Here is a 21,017-nt window from a genome sequence, read left to right as displayed (position 1 = left end):
TACCAGCCCTGGCTGGTGTGGCTCAGTTGGTTCAGCGTCGTCCCATGAACCAAAGGGTCACTGGTTCGATTCCCGGACAGGGCACATGCCTGGGTTTCGGCCTCGATCCCCAGTAGGCGGCATGTAGGAAGCAACCAATCAATGTTTCTCTCTCACATCTCTCTCTCTCTCTCTCTCTCTCTCTCTCTCTCTCTCTCTCCCCCCCCTTCCTTCCTCTTGCTCTAAAATCAATTAGAAAAGTTACTACCCAAAGCTATTAAAACTACCACCAAAATATGAGCCTAGAGAACAACCCCGGTACATAATCCCTCTTCCAGCCATTTCCTGATTCTTTTTTTAAAATATATCTTTATTGATTTCAGAGAGAGGAAGGGAGAGGGAGAGAGAGAGAGAAACATCAATGATGAGAGAGTCATTGATCGAGCCTACAACCCGGGCCTGTGCCCTGACCGGGAATGGAACCCCGATCGCCTGGATCCCAGGTCGATGCTCAACCGCTGAGCCCTGCCCGGCCGGGCCATTTCCTGAGTCTTAAAAATTGTGTGCAGTTCTCCGAGCAGTGAAACAGGAATGGAGAGAGACCTTCCTTTGGCAATCTGACGCTGCTGTCAAGTGAGCCCACTGTGTTTTAGCCTTTTGTATCAGCATTGCTTAGGAACTCAAAATAAACAGCTAAGAATTGTTAGAAATAAAACAAGATATTTTCATTTCAGTTTCCATATTTAGTTCCGATTTTTAAATTAAATCTCACATTACCAAAGGTGCTCTGTTTCCTTTGTATTTGAATTAGTGAGGTTGGTTCATGTTAGTGGAATTACCTGACCCGTCCTTTTAAGACATAAGCCTGTTGCCCTTTATTTTGCCCTAAGACAGCAAGGTTTCCAGTGAGCTTTGGTACTGGGCTCCAAGAATAACCGAAGATCCGGTTCAATACTTTCTCTCTTCCCCTGACACCTCTAATAGATGTCTCTGCTCCAGACCTCCCGGGCCAAGTCTTCTGAATCAGTCTCTTTCCCTTGACAGCTGGCCCAGGTCAAGTTGCACAGTGTGAACTCTCACTTCTTACCTTTTCAGAATGAATTCCTTCTGTCCTTAACTCACACCACAGATGAGCTCATTCCATTCCATTCCATTCTTTCCCCCAGACATTTCCACCTCAGATGTGCTCTTTCCAAGTCAAATTGCCCCCATGTTATCGTCTCTCTTGTCTGCCTATTTCTAGCTCATTAAAACATTAGCACTCTGTAAAACCTATATTTATATTCATTATCCATACATAAAAAATCCCCTTTCTGAACAGAAGGGCTATAAGGAGGCGACATGTAAAATTGGAAAGGGGATATTCATCATATAAGGGTGACTAGGTAGAAGGGAGAACCCGTTTCTCATCACCAAATACATCCTGTGACTCTTCCTAAATGAAATCCAGGGCCAAGCCGTCAGAAGCAGTCTTTGCTTGGCTTTCCATGTGGCCTTGGGGACAATGTGTATTAATACTAGTCTCTATAGAATATCTCATTTCTTTCACTGTAGGATTTAATTACTCCTTCCACTCTCCTCCCGCTACACCCACTATTTACCGCAACTATAGAAGGTCATGATTTTTTTATACGTCTGTCTCTTTTGGTTTGAATTTGAGTGTCCCAAGGCCAGGATTCTGTCTTTCTCATCTAATTCTAAGGGCCTAGTGTTGGTTAATAAATACGTGGATGAATGAATGCTAATGGACACAGTGTGTCATATGCGACTCTTAGTTCATAACTTAAGGCTTCCCTTCTTACTAACAAAAAATTCCAAAGGCTTTGAACCACAGTCAACAAGACCCTACCTGGCCTGGCACTTGGTTGCTCACTGACCTATCACCATCCTGCTTCCTCGGCTTCAGTCACATTAGCTATCTTGCTGTTCCCCAAACCCTCTAAGCCATGCTCCTGTCTCAGGGCCTTTGCACATACCGTTCCCTCTATCTGGAACCCTTTGCCTCCTCCCCCACCTGCCTGGCTTGCTCTCCTACTTCTCTACTCAAATGCCACCGCTCTGCCTGTCCCCTTTAAAGAGTTCCCTTCACGAATTACCTCTAGCCTGCTTTATCAAACTTACCATGACCGGAATGCCTCCTCCTATTAAAATTAAGCTCACTGCAGAGGATTTTCTTTTATTTACTGCTGTCTCCCTAGTACCTAGAACCGAGTCTGACCTCTATTGGTCATCGAATAGCCATTTGCTGAATGACAGAATGAATCAGTTCTTAGCTGGCTGAAGATGACGTGAAGTGCTTAACTTTTTCAGGGTATTAGACTAGGTAGCTTACCAGAGTCCCCAAGTTCTTTCCTACTGCATTGGAGTGGGAATAGCCTTTGAAGTGCCCAGTTATCCACTTAATCAAGGTGTCTGCATCTATCTGCAAAGTGCTAGATGCATGAAACGAAAAAAACAAAGAGCAATGCAGGCCCTTGACCCTTATGGTGCTCACACGCCAACCCATTTCATGATATTTTATCGATTACCCTCCTTCTAACTCTGGCCTGTCGTTGACACGTATGCTGCTGAGCTTAAGGCAAGAGGGTGAGGCAATTTTATTCTGTCCCCAAAGTCCTTACCCGTTAATGGCGATCATGAGGTGAGACACCTTAAATAATGACTATCACTACATATACTGGGCAAAATCATCAACCTCATTATGAAAGCAAGAGTAAATCAAGTTCCCCAGGGACTAGAATGCCTTTTTCTCAGATGCTTCTAAACGTCTGCCAGTGGCATTGCTTCCTCACACACTGGGCTCCCCAGGAAGCAGGCTCTAGGCCAAGCTCAGAGAGCAGGATATTCAGTAGGGTGTGTCCTTGGGACCCACACCCGTGGGAGGCAGAAGGAAACAGGAATGGCCACAGGGGGCATGCAAGCTGGGATGCAGGCCCAGTGACAGGAGCTCTCGAGCTAGAATGTCAGAGCTCCCCTGAGTGGGGCCGAAATGGCCAGGGCTTTGTACCCCTGCATCGATCAGGAGCCGCCCATGGAAGAGGGGTGATCTTGGGTGAGGCAGCCAAGGCAATTCCTGAAGGGAAAGACAGCTAAAGGTTGTCTAGTGAGGACACTCATCTTCACTGAAGGGGACAGGGAGTGCAGAAGAGCAGTCTCAGACGAAACCTCAGACACAGGTCATTCTACTTAGCGTTCCATGTGACTCAATTGCCACGGCTGTACCTTGTTGGGGGGTTGGTATACAGGAGTGGTTCTCAACCAGGGACAATTTCACCCTCCAGGGGACATTTGACAATATCTGGAGACATTTTTGGTTGTCGCAACTGAGGGACGGGGTTGCGACTGGCATGCAGTGAGTAGAAGCCAGGGATGCTGCGAAACATCCTACAATGCACAGGACGGGCCCCACAATTAAGAGTTGTCTGGCCCAAAATATCAATTGTGCCCAGGTCAAGAAAACCTGCTTTACAGCCTGGCTTGTGGCCTGTGAGGTGGCCTTAAATTTGAAACAGATAGGAAAGAGCTGACCCCATCAGATGCTCTTTCTTGGAGAGTTCGATTATAATACACAGAGAGAAATGTAGACGGCAGAGAGCTGGGGAAGTGAGAAAGTCAGAGAGCTAGAGAAGAAAACAGAAGTCACAAGGCAGTAGGAGGAGTCACCAAGTAGAGAGGAGAGAGTAGCCATTATACTGCGACAGTCTGGAGTCTAGCAGGAGGGGCGCATACACAGAGAAGCAAACACATGCTTCAGGGTGACTGTTCCCTGCCTGCCTTATGTTTCCATGTGTCCTTAAGTCGCCCGAGCCTGTTCTTTACAGCTTTAAGGAGACGCGGCACCTAACACAGCAGTCTCTGCAGTGGACTGAAATCAAGATGATTGTCATTGCTGATACCCGCAAGTATATTTAAAAAGCCCAAGAGAACGGTTTTGAAACCAGGAAGAGTTTATATAAGTCGACAGGGGAACAAAAATGCCTTTTCCCTCACCTCAAAGTTCTCACCAAAAAGTATTTTGAAGTCCCAAACTGGTTGTGCCTCTGAAAATGGAAAACGTCCAAATGGAAAAACGAAAGTAATGATTTTTGCCCCCAGGGATGTGATTCCACCATTTATGTGGTGCAAAGCTTTATATTTGGGGACACATGACAAAAAACTACCCTAGGCCGAACTCACAAATGCCTCTATTTTCTCCGCAGTGTAAAAATGTACCTTTCAGAGCCAGTATTCCACTAAAGGGGTGCCCGTGTGCCACGGAACGGCTTCAGAGCTGTGTTGCTGGTCCCCCTGCCCTAGGTCCCCATGAGGCCCTAGACAGGGGAATCTGTCACGATGAGGGAGGTGAAATAAGACAGAGACAGGCATTTGTGTCATCTCTGCCATGCCACCAGACTAATTTCCACGCAGGCACGTGATGAAGGAGTGTGGTTAGTCATCAAGCTAAAGTCGCCCTTTAGCTCTAAAGCCAGCTTAGGCCTGGGCGCCCAGAGCAGCCTCAGGAGGCCTGGGAGAGGTGACTGTCCCTGGTGCTCCACTCGGACCCCCTTTCCCCAGGGCACACCCATCTCCAGCCGCTGTGAGTGTCGCCTGGCACGGGCCCATTTCCCCTTCCCCAGAAAGCCCCCCTCGGTGAAGTGGGAGGTGCCCTGCAGCCCCCTGCTCCCCAGAAACCCACAGCCAATGACTGACTGGCATGGGGGAGCAAAAGCCCAGCTCCCTTGCTTGAAAATGGGGCCAACTCCGTGGTCCAATGTGTGCTCCAGAGCTCCCTGTGCATCGGGCTGAAGGTGCTCCCTACCTCCTCGCTTAGCTTTGCTCCCTCACCAGTATTTTCTCGGCCATATCCTGTTTCCTTTACCTTCCTTCACCTGAGAGCTGCTCTCCTGACAAACTACTTGGACAAGAACCTTCGTCTAGGGCCCCATTTCCACGGAACTTTACCTAAGGCTAAGGTGACCGACCATCCTGGTACGCCTAGGACTGAGGAGGTGTCCTGGGAATTGGGAGTTTCAGTGCTAAACCCAAGGACATCCCAGACAAACCAGGACCAGTGGATACCCTACCAAAGGCAGAAGGACCTTTGGGTCCTGAGCTTTGCCTCCAGGGACTTGGGCGATCTGAATAACAAATGCGGTGGCCTTCTGGTAAACCAGCTCTGCAAACAAGGGAAAAAGGAAAGCCTTGATTTGCAGTCTTTGCCCAGTTTTGTGGGGTAAACATTCCCACTATGGCTGACTTCAGGCTACCACAGGTCGGTTGAACCACTGGCTCACAATTCCCCTAATTTTGACAATCGGTCCTCTCGAGCCCCTTGAGCCAGCTCCCGAGCACCAGTTCCCACAGCAGAAACCGAGGCCTCTCCCAAGCTTCCTCACAAGCTCGAATAAATGGGTGTGTAGGACCAACAATGCAAATTTTTGTTACTGAGGATTACCCTGAGGTGAATAAATCTAAGGGCTGATTGGGGAATAGAAATTTGGGCTCAAGGGGAAATGGTGATAGAACTAGGTTTGGAGAAAAGAATGGAATTATCATCACGGTGACTGCTTTCTGTGGCCATCTGAAAGGCTATCTTGGAATTTATGGAGGTGTTACCAGAATCACTGACAGGTCAGATGGCATCTGTCCCAAATTCCCGACACTCAGGACAGCACGTGACTGAAGGAACGGATGGGCCCAATTTACTTTGCCCTGAGATTTTAGCCAATAGAGAGCGTTAGGCTGAAAATCATCTCACGTTGTACCCGCAAACTTCTTGCTGACTTTTATCATGATGGCTTCTTTAAGCCAATCTGAGGCTTTAAATTATGGGCCCACTCATATTTCAAATTCATCCATCCCCTGGGGATAATGGTAGCACAGATTAGAGCACTGTTAAGTGAAATGTCAGCAATTATTAGACATGCTTAAAGTCCCCCCCCGCCTTTTTTAAATCAAATGTGTGAGTTGGGGGGAGGTGGAGTGACGGTTTGGCAGCTTTTAAGATGGTAACAAACATTTTAGCCCTATGTAGCAAGGAAATACTGTAAACACTTTGGGTTGTTTTAATAAGACAGAAAGAGTTAACCAGGGGTCTGATTAAGGCCGCTAAGATTAGAAAGCCTGCAGGAAGTCATTGATCAGTTCTTTCTTTTTACAGCATCTCATAATCTGAGAACGAGACCATCACTCAATGAAACTCACAGCTTTTAAACTCAGAACAAATAGTAAAAAGGAAATTCGTCTTATAGAGTTCCATAGCCATCAATAGAGTTTAATACTGCAAGAGGTCACTGGGTTAAAAGCTTGAGAATAAAATTTTTTACCTTTATTGCTTTTTTCCATGATAAAACTAATACATGCTTATTACAAAAGCTCTGCAGAGGTAAAAAGAAAGAAAAACACAATGGCTGTTTGCGTTTGATATATATTTTTAGTCTTTTCTTTATATGTACCTTTCTGTCATTTCTATTTTTTTCTAATATAGCTGTGATCATTTGTAATTTTGAAGTCAGCTTTTTCCCTTAGTATATTACATGGCACAGTAGAATTTTATAAAAGGGGCCATGTAAAGTTCTGAATGCTATTAGTCCTTGCTGAGAGGTAACATTAAAAAGTGACATTATTTCTTGAGTGTCTATTATGTGATAGTCACTCTGCTAAATATCGTGCCACTGTGTATTATCAATGTCAGGAGAAAATTTACGTCTTCTTTTGGGTATAAGACATAATTCGTTCTGCAAATGATTTCATCGAACATGTACCAAGTACCGGATACCATGTAGGTACTAGAAAATACAACTGTCAACAAGACTAAAACCATCCTGTCCTTATGGAGATTAGGGTCCACCCATTAATTATTCATCCATTCATTACACACATAACCACTGAGCTCTTATAATGTGCAAAACACTAGACTTTCTGATTAGATCCATGAAAAACATCTTCAGAAAAGAGAGGAACTGCTTACACTGAAAATTAAATGCAAGAGTGAATGATACTTTTGTGTCTAGTTTCACTAAGATACTAAGTTATGCCATCGCGTTCATAGTAAAAATGACAATGATACTAATGCTAATAGTAAACACTCGCGCAGCACTTACTATGTGCTAGGCACTGCTCCAAGCATTTTACATATATTAACAGTTTGATCTGCACTATAATCCTCTAAAATAAAATTGCCATATTTCATTGAGTTCAAAACCCCATTGGTCATAAGGTACATTCTGATTACGGAGCTGTTAAAACATTGGGGGGGGGGAGTGTGTCTTAAATTGATGACGTATGTTACTATTATTCCCATTTTGCAGATGAAAGATAAAGAGATTAAGCATCCGAGCCAGTATCTGAATCCATTCCGTCTAGTTGCAGGGCCTGTGCTCTTAACCAATATCCGATATGCCACCGGGGAGGCGACACTTGGCTCAGAGGCCTTGGGAAAACAAGTCAGGCTCCGTACACCAACTTCGTTTGGCCCAGGCCATGGAATGGAAGAGGGAAAAACCTATGGCAAATTCAGGGGGACTAGGTGGCTATCGGCCTGGGTGTTTGTGTTTGTACTTCACGGGTGAGGCAGTGCGAGGGGGGCTTGGAAATGCAGACGCTGGGTTCCAGTCCCGCATCTACTGTGACCATCACCGTGACCTGGGTTATGTCATTTGATGTTTCTGCATCTATTCTGTCATCTGTAAAATAAGGGCAGGAGGCCTGAGGAGTTCAGTGTCTTTCAAACTTAGGCTGCAACCCACAGAAGGCAAACATTTCACATTGTGAAACACACACACACACACACACACACACCCCCAACTGAAGCCAAAGCGTCTACACAACACTTAACCATGCTTGTGTAATGTACTCTGATAATTTCTAGTTCCTTCTATCCCATTCCATTAAAAAGTGGTTGGCTGCAAGTCATTAGACTGATTTCAGGATTCACTAATGAACAGTCTGAAAACGACGCATACAGATGCTCTCCAAGCTTCTCTCCAGTGAGGCAATTCCACAGCATTGGGGGGGGGGGGCATGTTGCTGGGAGACTGAAAACCTAAAGAAAAAGAGACTTAACCCATTTGCCTTAAAAATATTCCTTTTCTATTTAATTGGATCATGTTCGTACCACCTTCAAGAGGAAGTTCTTGCCATTAAACCATATGGCAAATACCACTGTAGGAAAAGGGTCCCACACTCTGTTCTATGGCACGTTTAGGGAGAAATTATTGGTGTGCCTAAAAAAGGACTGCACGGCCACATCGAATATGAGAAGAGCTACTGACTGTCCCCCCTTTAGAGTGTCAACGTACATTAAAGGCTCCAAGACTTCCAACAGGAAAGGGACTTGCTTACCTCTAGAACCCAGTGTTTTCCCAATCTCACTGACTCCACAGCTAAGTTTTTCAAGGGAGACTTATTAAGATAATACCGAACATTAATGTTCTCAGGAACTTAGCTTGGAAATGCTCCTTTAGGGAATTCTAGAACTAAGGCAGCTAGAAGCTCTTTTTACTGTTACAGAAAGATTTCTACCTTTAGCCAAATCTAGAGTTATCCCTCTTGATGAGAAAAGGAAAATTTCGAACAGACGCCCAAAGAATTGAGAACATGGCCAGAAAAAGATCTTAAAATTCTTTTTTAAAGGTCTTAAATTCTTTTTTTTTTTTAAATGGTAAACTTTTTTTTTTTTTTTTAAATGTATCTTTATTGATTTCAGAGAGAGGAAAGGAAAGGGAGAGAGAGAGACAGAAACATCAATGATGAGAGAGTCACTGATTAAACCCGCAACCCGGGCATGTGCCCCGACCGGGAATCGAACCCCGATCGCCTGGATCCTAGGTCGATGCTCAACCGCTGAGCCATGCCCGGCCGGGCTTAAATTCTTGACAATAATAAAAGATGGACAATTTTCAGACTGGTGTGCCAGCGAATACTATAACGCCTTCTTGGTCACTGACATATGAAGAGATTAACACTGTACCTTTCAACTATATACATTCTAATATATAACATATTATATGCACATAATACCTATATGTGTAACATCATATATAATAATATTTTAAAATAATAATTAAAAAAATCACACTGTTAGAATTTCTCCCTTTTTCTTGGTTTAAGTTGCAGAAGTCAATTAGAAGTGGTATAATATTAAAGCCAGAATGAAAGGCAAGCTAGTGCCTATCAATGGATAAGGGTCGGATTTTACAATGCTCTTCTCTTCTCATTTTCTCTCAGATCTAAGATAAAAGAAACGGCTTCTTTAACAAGCAGAGATTGGGCCACCAAGAAGAAACAGTGAATACTTTTCTTTCGTAAAAGGCTGTCTCTCTCTACTGATAAAAAACAAAGACAGATGGTAATGTAATTATCAAAGGGGAGTGAGTGAGTGAGTGAGTGTGTGTGTGTGTGTGTGTGTGTGTGTGTGTGTGTGAGAGAGAGAGAGAGAGAGAGAGAGAGAGAGAGAGACAGGCAGAAAGAGACAGACAGAGAATGAGAAGAGAAAAAGACAGTGAGCGTGTTTGGGGAGGTGTGCAGTTAATAGATGATCTTTATTTTTCTTATCATTGGAATTTCTAAAGCCCAGAAATCACCCTGCTATTATTTTTAGGAACCTGGAAACAAATTACTAGCTATCTACCAATTCAAACTCACTTTTTATGACCTCAGTGGTGTTTTTTCAAACATAATTTTATTGGCTGAGGGGAAGCTGTATTTCTTTCATAGGACACAATTTAGCAGTAGGTAAGTGACTTCAGAGATGCCCTGCCTCAAATATGGTTTTGATGGTGCACCCAGTTTCTGGTGCAACTTTCTAGAGGTCATTTGGCAATACAGGTGAAAAGCCTTACCAATATAAACATCCTTTGACACAGCAGTTGTGTTTTGAGGCATTTTTAAAAAAATTATTGATTTGAGAGAGAGTGGAATGGGGGGGAGAGAGAGAGAGAGAGAGGGAGGGAGGAACATCTATTGGTTGCTTCCTGCATGCTCCCCGATCAGGGATGGAACCCAAACCTGGGTATGTGCCCTGACCGGTCATCGAACTTGCAACCTTGGGGTGTACAAGACGATGCTCCAACCAACTGAGCCACGTGGCCAGGGGCTGATTTGAGGCATTTCTCTTGTAGGAAGAATGTGAGGTGTTTATAAAGGTGGCCAAAGAATGTCAGTCACAATTTCGGATATAATAGTGAAAAGTCTGAAACAGCCTTAATATCGAGTGACTCAGCATTGCCTCGGGAAATCTGGTACAGCCACAAAAGGGACTACTACTCAGCCATTCAAAAAATTACTCTGCGAGGGATATTAAGACACAAAAATAGTTTTAGTATAGTTCTAAGGGGAAAATGCAGGCAGTGAAACCGTAATATGTCTTTATCTTGTTTGGTTTCAAAGAAAAAAACAGAATCTGAATACACCCCCCCCCCCCAAGAGAAAGACAGAAAGTTTGTAAACCGCATTTGTAATAGTAATTTTTCTTTCCCTGTTTGTACTCTCTGCTTTCAAAAATTTCTTTCAGGGGCGTTCATTACTTTTGTAATTTTAAAAGGAAAAACATAAAGAAATAATCTTTGCCCTAGCTGGTTTGGTGCAGTGGTTAGAGAGTTAGCCCATGGACTGAAGGGTCTCGGGTTCGATACCGGTCAAGGGCATGAACCTCAGTTGCAGGCTCGATCCCCAGCCCTGGTCGGGGCAAGTGCAGGAGGCAACCAATGGATGAGTCTCTCACACATTGATGTTTCTCTCTCTCTCTCTCCCTCCCCCTTCCACTCTCTCGAAAAGCAACGGAAAAAATATCCTCCAGCGAGGATTAATAAAATAAAACAAAAAGAAATAATATTTATCTAGTCTTCAGTCTCACCTTCCTATTTCTCAACTACCTCTTAAAGCAAATTGGTATTTTTTGATATCTGCGAGCCAAGCTTCTAAGCATATATTGCGACTTCACATGAGTACCCAAGAAATTGGTGACTTCTAGGCCTGGCTCCATTTAGGCGGGTGGATGAGTGTCTTCATGAGTATCTGTTTCTTCAGGCCTGACCTTTCTGGAAGTGGGCACCTGTGTGATATGGTTTGAAAGGTGTGCGGATGCTCCACGTGGCCCCTCAAAGTCCTTTCCTCACAGCTCAGACATTACAGCTGACTTTCTACCACCAGAGAGCCATTCCTCAGGTTTATAGCTTTTCACCCTATTAAAATGCAAATAACCCAGGAGAAGTACACATTAAACTTTACCGGTCACCTGGGTTAAATGAGTATAACATATCATTTTCCGAGAATAGGTTTTAATGGGGAAGACATGGGAATTCAGGTGGGGCACACAGAGAATGAAGGATGAATGAATAGATATGGTTTCTGAGGAGTAATTAATATTCATAATAGTAATATTTTTATTTATGGTTTATGAGTCATTTACAAGTATGTTATCGCATTTAATCTCAATGAAATCAAACAGAATGGCTGCCACCAAGGCAACTTAAGCAGACCAGAGATTTGGGAAAATGCAGAAGACTAAATCTACAGCACACCAGTTGAAAACAGCTGTTCTAGAACATCAGTGGGTTCCCATTTGCTCAGTCTGAGTGTCTTGCTCTTTAATGCTCCTTCCTTTAGAGCAGCGATTTAAAAAAATATATATATTTTTACTGATTTCAGAGAGAGGAAGGGAGAGAGAGAGAAACATCAATGGTGAGAGAGTCATTGATCGGCTGCCTCCCGCACGCCCCCTGCTGGGGATCGAGCCCGCAACCCGGGCATGTGCCCTGACCGGGAATCGAACCTCGATCTCTTGGATCCTAGGTCGATGCTCAACCGCTGAGCCACGCCGGCTGGGCTAGAGCAGCGATTTTCAACAGGTGTGCTGCAAGAATTTGTAAAACATACAACACCTGACTATGTAGTCAGGGGCACTGATCTCTTTTCCCTTAGACTGTCAAATAAAAAAATGACCACAGCTAGCACAGCAATAGGCGTCCCATGTGAATGAATCCAAATTATACCTATTTTTTTGGTCAGATCGGCAAGAAAGAAAATATACCTTTGGGCGTGGCGCAGGATTTTAGTGATTAGTTTATGTGCCAGGAGCTGAAAAGGTTGCAAATCGCTGCTCTAGAGCCATTCCTAAAAGCCACAATCCCGTGGGTACATACACTGCTTTAACCTGCCTCTTTTATCCTGGCACTTTCGGAGACGTGTGATACCGTTCAAATAACAACTGCACGTGGGTAATGTCAGACCCAGTCAGAAAATAAGACGACTTCGTACTTAATGCATTATTAATGCATAACAAAAGGACAGGGCCATCAGGAGGGAAACATGAAAGCATCCGGTCAAATACTTTAAGATGCTGGTGAGCATGGATCGTTTTATTAATCTATGGAAAACGAAGAAGAAAGGACTAGAAAATGGCAATCAAAGAAGTCAGAAGAATGAAGGGAGATCATATGGAATTACTTCCTCCCCCTAACATGTAAGTCAAGTAAAAGACAGAGGCCTGGAGGTTAAAAGAGGGCCCTGCAGCCGACTGCTTGGGTTTGGATCTCGGCTGTGTCACCTGCTGGCTGTGTGACTGTGGGCTTCAATTTCCTCACCTTTAAAATGCGTATGACACTGGTGTCTACCTGATAGGCTGCTATAAGGATTAAATTAGTTCATGTTTGTAACATGGCCAGGCACAAAGGAACTGCCTTCAAGTGCTGGTTAAACCCTCATGTGTACTCATGTCTTACCAGAAGGAAATACACCCCAAAAGGCATCATATGTTAACGCCATGTGGTAGAAGTATGGTTTTTTAAATACTAAAAAACGCAACCTATGTACTTTTGTAATGAAAGAAACAGAGGTATAAATGAGCAACATTACACAGAGGAAAACAGGAGCTTGGCAACTTAAAATGGATTTTTACATTAATTGGATGTTCCAATAGTTAGCTTTTAGTTAACTAAGGCTATTCCTCTTAATATAAAAAGATTCTATTTATTAATAGAATCTTACATATACATATAGCTTACTTATATATAAGGATGTATATAAGTAATATAATTAATTATAAAAACATAATTAATAAAATAGTAAAACTGGAAAATATAAAGAATGAATAGAAGTCAAGAATAAAGAGCAAGAAGAACAGTTAGGGAGCCTGGTGTGCGTGGCTCGGCGGTTGAGCGCTGACCTATGAACCAGGAGGCCACGGTTCGATTCCCGGTCAGGGCACATGCCCGGGTTGCGGGTTCGATCCCCAGCAGGGGGCATGCGGGAGGCAGCCGATCAATGACTCATCATTGATGTTTCTCTCTCTCTCTCCCTTTCCCTTCCTCTCTCTGAAATTAAAAAAAAAAAAAAATTAAAAAAAGGGTTAGGGAAAGGAAACAACAGGCTGAAGTTCCAACTTGGAGGCAGTGAGTATCTAATAAATTAAATAGAGATAAAGAATTATAGATTCACAGAAGCACATATTGAATTATCATATAATTATATGATAGCATAATTACCAGCCGTATGAAGTGAACTGCTATAAGCAGAACCAAAGACTGAAAAATATTCCCCAAGTCCGCACTTGAGAATACATTGCAGGAAACAATTATGCGTTAGCTGAAGGCTGGACAAAATGATCTACCTGGTCCTCCTCTTCCTAACCTTCTGAATTCGCCCACCACGTTATCTCTCAGGATGATTTATGCCTCCAGCGCATTTAGCAGAGATGATTGTAATTCAACTCATTTCTTAGCCACCAAGATGCAATGGAGAGGTTAAGCAATGAAAGCTGACAACGACTTACTGGAAAGAAAGTGCTGGGACGCCGGGCCAAAGTCTCTGTGAGCTTCGTGCAGTTGCCTGATGCGGTCCTCAACGGCCACCTGGGAGGAAGACAGGCGAGAAATGATGTGCTCTCATCACATGTAATGAGGAACAATTAAAACACTGTATCGCTTCTGCTAAGATCTTCTGGGCCTCTAAGGCTGGGACACTAAAGCAACAATTTATAACCCTGATTTTAATTTCCACTTATTGTATGTGGCCTCTAAGACCCATTTTTATCAAACCAAGGCCACGCAAAAAAGATGTGCTCTCTGGACAGTGTTAAAATGAGATCTTTCTAAACGCTCATTGGCAGCCACTAATGAACTACCGCTCCAATTAGAACCAACAAAAATGCAAACTCTAAATCTCTCATAAAAAGGTTAGGGAGGTTGCCATTCGCTATGATACCAGGTGACTAAAGGACCTCAGAAGTGACATATTTTGTCTTAGTCTTTGACTAAGTCTATTGCCTCCTGCACGCCCCCTACTGGGGATCGAGCCCTCAACCCAGGCCTGTGCCCTGACCGGGAATCAATCATGACCTCCTGGTTCATAGGTTGACGCTCAACCACTGAGCCATGCTGGCCAGGCAAGTTTATTGTTTTTGCCTGATGTTTTTTGGAATAATATTGATTGAGAATTAGTGAATCATTGAGCCATAACTAATCATTGCTAACAAATAACCAAATTGATTAGTGCTTAAGTACCAAAGAAGTAGAGGCAAGGCTTACATTTATGGTATTTACAGGGTTGATAGTAAAATGAAAGAAATTTTCAGATTTTAGTTCTTAGTGGACTTGGAAATTACTAGGAAGTATATCTTTAGGTGGTATGGAATAAAAATTACCATTTTTTTCTTATTAGGTTGTTCTACAATATATTGACACAGTGTCCTGATAGCTTAGTAAATTCTATTCTGGGCAGGGAAACAAAGGAAGAATTTTATGGGTGAAATGGTATACTTTGTCATCTGGCATTTTGCCAACCACGTATTAGTGGTGGCCCCACACATCCACATCCTAGCTCCATGACACTGGATCTTGATTTGGTTCTGAACTGCTCATGCTAAGCTAGGGGTTGGTCTGTTTGTGCCCAGGGCCATCAGAAGTTGAGTGGGTTTGCTCTTATGCTGTGGATAATTCCCAAAAGGCAAAATAGATCTTAAACTTATCAGAAAAGTGGCTCAAGTAGTCTGGTCCAAAGCCAACTCTAACCTTCCAATATCAATCAAGTGTCTAGCATAGATCCAGAACAATCTCCTTTGTTCACTTTCTCCCTAGCCTTGCCCATCTTTGCTTGGACCAAATATTTGGAAAACCAAGTGGAATTACAAAAAAACGTAGGGTTTGCACAGAAAAGCATGAGAAACATTTCAAAGCTACCTTCCCAGCCTGGGACCCTGCACTCCCAGCCAAACTACCCACCTGTCCTGTGATATTCCATCCAATATACCACTTATTATTCATGCTGCTCCTTCTCTCTGGAATGCTCTATTCCCCCTCTCTCCCAGTTCAAGGCTTTTATATGTTTTTATGCTTACTTTCCAATTCCCCAGGCTAGAAGTGATGGCTTCCTCAGCATTCTCACAGCACATGGCTTATACTTGAAATACTTGCATCATTCATTTTAGTTCTATGGACATGAGTATCTCCTGCAATGGACTGTAAACTCCTTGACAGCATGGACCATTCCTCCCTTATCTCTCCTCTCCCACCCTCTCTCCTGCAGGATGCACTGAAACCTCCAGGTAGTAAGTGTAGCAAATATTTGCTTAATGACTAGTTGTGTGCGTGCGTGTGTGTGTGTGTGTGTGTGAGTGAGAGAGAGAGAGAGAGAGAGAGAGAGAGAGAGAGAGAGAGAGACAGACAGACAGACAGACAGACAGAGAGACAGAGAGAAAAGAATAAATGAGAATGCCCACTGGCCCTGAGTACATGCCGCACGTCCCTGAGTGAATAATCTTAACTTTCCTTATCAGTAAAATGGAACGACTATATGACCTACCTCATAGAGCTTTTGTAGGAATTAAATAAAATAATACACATCAAATGTTTGGCCTGGTTTCTGTCACATTATAATTGCTAAGTAAATGTGATCGGCTACTGTTATTGTTGCTATTATAGTTAATAAATGGAGACGCCGCCCCAAAATTATTAGAACTAATAAATGAATTCAGTAAAGTTGCAGGATACAAAATTGATGTACAGAAATCAGTTACGTTTCTCTGCACTAATAGTGAACATTCAGAAAGAGAAATTAAGAAGAAAATCCCATTTAGTACTGAATGAAAAAAGTTAAAATATCTAGGAATAAATTTAATCAAGGAGGTGAAAGACCTATACTCTAAAAATTGTAAGACATTTATAAAAGAAATGGAAGAAGACAAATAAATAGATAGGGCATGCTCATGGATTGGAGGATTAATATCATTAAAAAGTCCATACTACCTAAAGCAATCCACAGATTCTGTGCAATCCCTATCAAAATATCAATGGCCTTTTTCACAGAACTGGAACAAATAATCCTAAAATTTCTATGGAAGCACAAAAGACCCCAAATAGCCAAAGCAATCATGAAAAAGAAGAATGAAGTTGGAGGCACCATGGTTTCAAACTATATTACAAAGCTGTAATAATCAAAACAGTATGGTACTGGCATAAAAACATACATAGTTCAATGGAACAGAGTAGAGTGCCCAGAAATCCATATTTGTATGGTCAGTTAATCTACAAGAAAGGAGGCAAGAAAATACAATGGGGAAAAGGCAGTTTATTCAATAAATGGTGTTGGGAAAACTGGACAGCAACATGAAAAAACACACACTGGACCACTTTCTTACACCACATACAAAATTAAACTCAAAACAGATTAAATACTTAAATGTAAGAGGAGAAACCATAAAACTAGAAAATATAAGCAGTAAACTGTTTGATAGCCGTCTGAGCAACACTTTCTTTGGATATGTCTCCCCAGGCAAGGACAACAGAAGCAAAAATAAACAAATGAGATTTCATCAAACCAAAAAGCTTTTGCACAGCGAAGAAGACCATGAACAAAATGAAAAGGCAACCCACTGAATGGGAGAAGATATTTGCAAATGATATGCCTGGTAAAGGGTTAATATGCAAAATATATAAAGAACTCATACAAGTCAACATAAAAAAACAGCCAGTCTGATTAAAAAATGAGCAGAGGACCTGAACAGGCATTTTTCCAAAACAGATATATAGATGGCCAACAGACACATGAAAAGATGCTTAACATTACTAATCAACAGGGAAATGCAAATCACAGCCATAATGAGATATCTCCTCACATTTGTCAGAATGGCCATTATCAAAACAAATGACAAGTGTCGGCAAGGATGTGGGGAAAAGGGAACCCATGAGCACCTTTGGTGGGCTGTAAACCGGTGTAGCCTCTACGGAAAGCAGTGTGAAGGACCTTCCAAAATTAAACACAGAACTATAATATGACATAGCAATTCCACTTCTGGGCATCGATCAGAAGAACATGAAAACCCTACATGTACCCCTATGTTCTTTGCAGCATTATTTACAACAGCCAAGATATGGAAGAAACCTAAGTATTCAACAAAAGATGAACAGGTAAAGAAGATGTGATATATATATATATATATATATATATATATGAATATTAGCTATAAAAAGAATGAAATCTTTTTCCATTTGCCACAACATGAGTGGACCTAGAGGGTATTATGCTAAGTTAAATATGTCAGACAGAGAGGACAAATACCTTAGGATTCTGTTTATATGTAGAATCTAAAAAAAAAACACACCCCAAACACCAAACAGAAATAGACTCATATGTATAAAGAACAAACCGATGATTGCTGGAGGGGAGGGGGTGGGGGTGGGTGAAAAAAGTGAAGGGGGGGTGGGTGAAAAAACTTCCAGTTATAAAATAAAGAAGTCCCAAGGATATAACGTACAGCATAGGGAATACAGTCAATAATAGCATAATAACTTGTACGGTGACAGATGGTTACTACACTTATCATGGTGATCACTTCATTAGGTATGTAAATGTTGAATAAATATGTTGTACACCTGAAACTAATGCAATACTGTATGTTAGCCACACTTTAATAATAAAAAAGAACAGGTACTTTATTCTGTAAACATTTAGGCAAAGAAAAGAAATTTGACTTGCAATTGACTAGATTTGGGGTGATATGTGTTAGAATTAAGACTGCGTGTACATTAGGAGGTATTTTGAAAGAGATAAAACAACAACAACGAATTGATTTTGGGGTTGGAACTTAATTTTTAAAGAAGCAAACAGGACTTCTGGCTTTCCAATGTGAAAGTGTGGGAGGGTGAGGACACTGCTGATGGAAATATGGAAATGAAAAAGAGGAGGAACGGTGTATGTGTCTATGAGCTCCTTTGGAATGTGATAAAAGTAACCTAACGGTGAAGCCTCCAACTGGAGATATCAGGCGTAGCCACTTGGAGAGAAGCGATTTGTCTCAGTCATTAAAGGAAAGAAAGGGAAGTGAGAGTAAGAGGGGGTGGGACTGAGCATTAGAAGGTGAGCAGAGAAGAAGAGCCAAAGGAACTGAAATGGAATTATTTAAAGAGACAGAAAGAATCCAATTCCCTCTGAATTAACAGGCAACAGCTCTGTTGCCTTTTATAAAAAGTAATTCAAGTATAACATCTTTTTGGAAGCACACATCCTGTTTCTACTATTAGACCATAGATCACGATAGCTTAGAACTGGAAGAAATCTTATCTATTGACACACAAGGGTCTATTCTTTAGAACTGCCCCAGATGGGGAGAAAATTGCCATCTGCTCCATGAGTAATCATAATCCAGTTTGCAGCAATTCCTCAGTAAAAACATGACAGGGAAAAAATTCAATCTTTTTTATATGCTCCGTGAGGACAGGGATGCATCTATCTTTCCCTCTATATCCCCCACGACTAGCACAGTACCTGGCATATAGCAGGTGCTCAACTAATAGCAGGTGAATGAATTAATGAATTAACCATTTATTCACGGCTGTTCATCATAGCCACTATATTTTGAATGAGAGATTTCTTTTTCAAGGTTCCCAGCACAAGGTTTGGAAATAATTCCTCTCCCCTCCCCTCCCCTCCCCTCTCCTCCCCTCCCCTCCCCTCCCCTCCCCTCCCCTCCCCTCCCCTCCCCTCCCCTCCCCTCCCCTCCCCTCCCCTCCCCTCCCCTCCCCTCCCCTCCCCTCCCCTCCCCTCCCCTTCCCTTTATGATCAAAGTTAAAAATAGAAAAGAAAACCATTCAGATCATTGTGCCTACAATACTGGGTTAAAAACATTTTTTTTTTAAAAGACAAACCAAGAGCCTACATCTCTTCCATATTTATTTTATTCCAATTTTTAAGCAATTATATTTGAAAGTAAAGGAGAGCAGAATATCCCACCCTAAAACATGCCACTCTGGCATATTGATTATTTTGAATTAAAATTACTCAAGAAACAGTCAGCGCAGAACACTCTGACCTCTTTGGCCCCCTGGAAGCATGAAATTAATCTCCCATGTGAAAGGTACCGGCCCTGTACCAGGGGGGTGGAAGGCACCCTTGTCACCAGACACAGGGAATTCAGGGCCCACGGGCTGTATAACAAACCCTGTTACTTCCTCGCTAATTTACTACCCCAAGCCTAAATGAAGCCCCTTGTCTTGTTAATTCTTCACAAATTTCTTGTGTCTTTGTCTAAAAGATGTAAAAGCTGCCTGCTTTGGTTGCTTCTTTGAGTCTCATATTTTTATGGGCTCCTGCATATATGAAATAAAATTTGCTTTTCTCCTCTTAATCTGTCTTATGTCAATTAAAAAAAAAATCTTTATTGATTTCAGAGAGAGGAAGGGAGAGGGAGAGAGAAACATCAATGATGAGAGTCACTGATTGGCTGCCTCCTGCATACCCCCTGCTGGGGATTGAACCGCAATCTCCTGGATCCTAGGGCGATGCCCAACCGCTGACCCACACCGGCCGGCGTGTCTTATGTCAATTTAATGATTAGACCAGCCATAGAACCCAGAAGGGAAAGGTTTCCTCCCCTACAAAACTCTGAGGACTTGTTCTCATTCTCCTTTGCTTTCTCATTTCGGATGAGTTCTGTAGGCAGTATACTGTTTGCAGAGACTCCCCTTCTTTCATGCCATTAAGAAACGTCTCCACATTCATTCAAAAAATTTATTAGAATGCAAGTTCCTCTTCCATAAAGACACGGACCTCGTCTGTCTCATTTACGGTTTAGCGCACAGTCCCTAATACATAAGAGATGCTCAATAAATATTTGATAAATGGATGAATGAAAAGGCTTCCTGAGTTCCTGTTATCTGTTAGGCACCATGCTAAGTATGATTATGACAGGCTTGAAAGTGGAATTTGGGGGATAATGAATGAACACCAAGTCATTCTCCCAAATTAATAACACACTTCATTCCCAGCTGTGACTGTCTCCCAAAGCTCAGGCCTCTGTGTATTTTGAAGGCTATCTTTATTTAATTGCTTTTCTTTAAAATTGCTTTAGCTGGGCCAGTGTGGCTCAGTGGTTGAGCATTGAGCTGTGATCCAGGAGGTCACGGTTCGATTCCCTGTCAGGGCACATGTCCAGTTTTTGGGCTCGACCCCCAGCAGGGGGCACGCAGGAGGCAGCCGATCAATGACTCTCATCATTGATGTTTCTCTCTCTCTCCCTCTCCCTGAAATCAATAAAAACATAGTTTTTAAAAATTGCTTTAAATAAGTCAAAAAGAAAGAAAAGAAAGAAATAGAAAGGACAGACAACCACATTGTGGCCCCTAGAAAGGATTTGAAATAAACTTATCTAAATGTTTGCTACTTAACTTGGTTTTAAATTCTCAAGAGCTCCCACTTTTTCTTTGGCCTGTTAGTTAATTGCTTTTAAGTTTTCATCTTTACTGAAGGTTTAGGAGAGCCAAAGATTCCCTCCCGATGTAGAAATACATCGCTAGACCACATGATACCTTCCTAGTGCCCACATGTTCTTACTGGCACTACATACATAAATTGTGTTTACTCCAGTCTTGGGAAAAGATATAACTGGCCATGTACATTTTGATGTTCTGACTCTCAGTCTGTCTAGACACTTGACAAATATCCATGGGCATGCAAGAACCGGACTTCACACCTACACTAATGAGCCCATAAAAACCTGCTCTCCTTGTGCTGTGATGCCAGTGCATAAACAACACACATGCCCACAAACGACTCTCTACATGAGTTTT

The 21,017-nt window shown here is 42.4% G+C and overlaps 1 protein-coding gene across 6 annotated transcripts in view; it reads right to left on the bottom strand.

The window, feature by feature from the left end:
• Window positions 1–21,017, bottom strand: part of DMD (dystrophin) — a gene marked incomplete at its 3' end in the record, with an annotated part of 1,946,774 nt that overhangs the window by 202,125 nt on the left and 1,723,632 nt on the right. For all 6 annotated transcript variants that reach the window (XM_081125527.1, XM_081125528.1, XM_081125524.1 and 3 more), the window contains one exon: window positions 13,730–13,808. In XM_081125527.1, the coding sequence (XP_080981653.1) occupies window positions 13,730–13,808 (79 nt within the window). The remainder of the gene's footprint in view (window positions 1–13,729; window positions 13,809–21,017) is intronic.

Source organism: Miniopterus schreibersii, assembly GCF_964146895.1.
Source record: "Miniopterus schreibersii genome assembly, chromosome: X".
In the NCBI taxonomy this organism is placed as follows: domain Eukaryota; kingdom Metazoa; phylum Chordata; class Mammalia; order Chiroptera; family Miniopteridae; genus Miniopterus; species Miniopterus schreibersii.
This window is presented reverse-complemented; position numbering and strand designations above follow the sequence as displayed.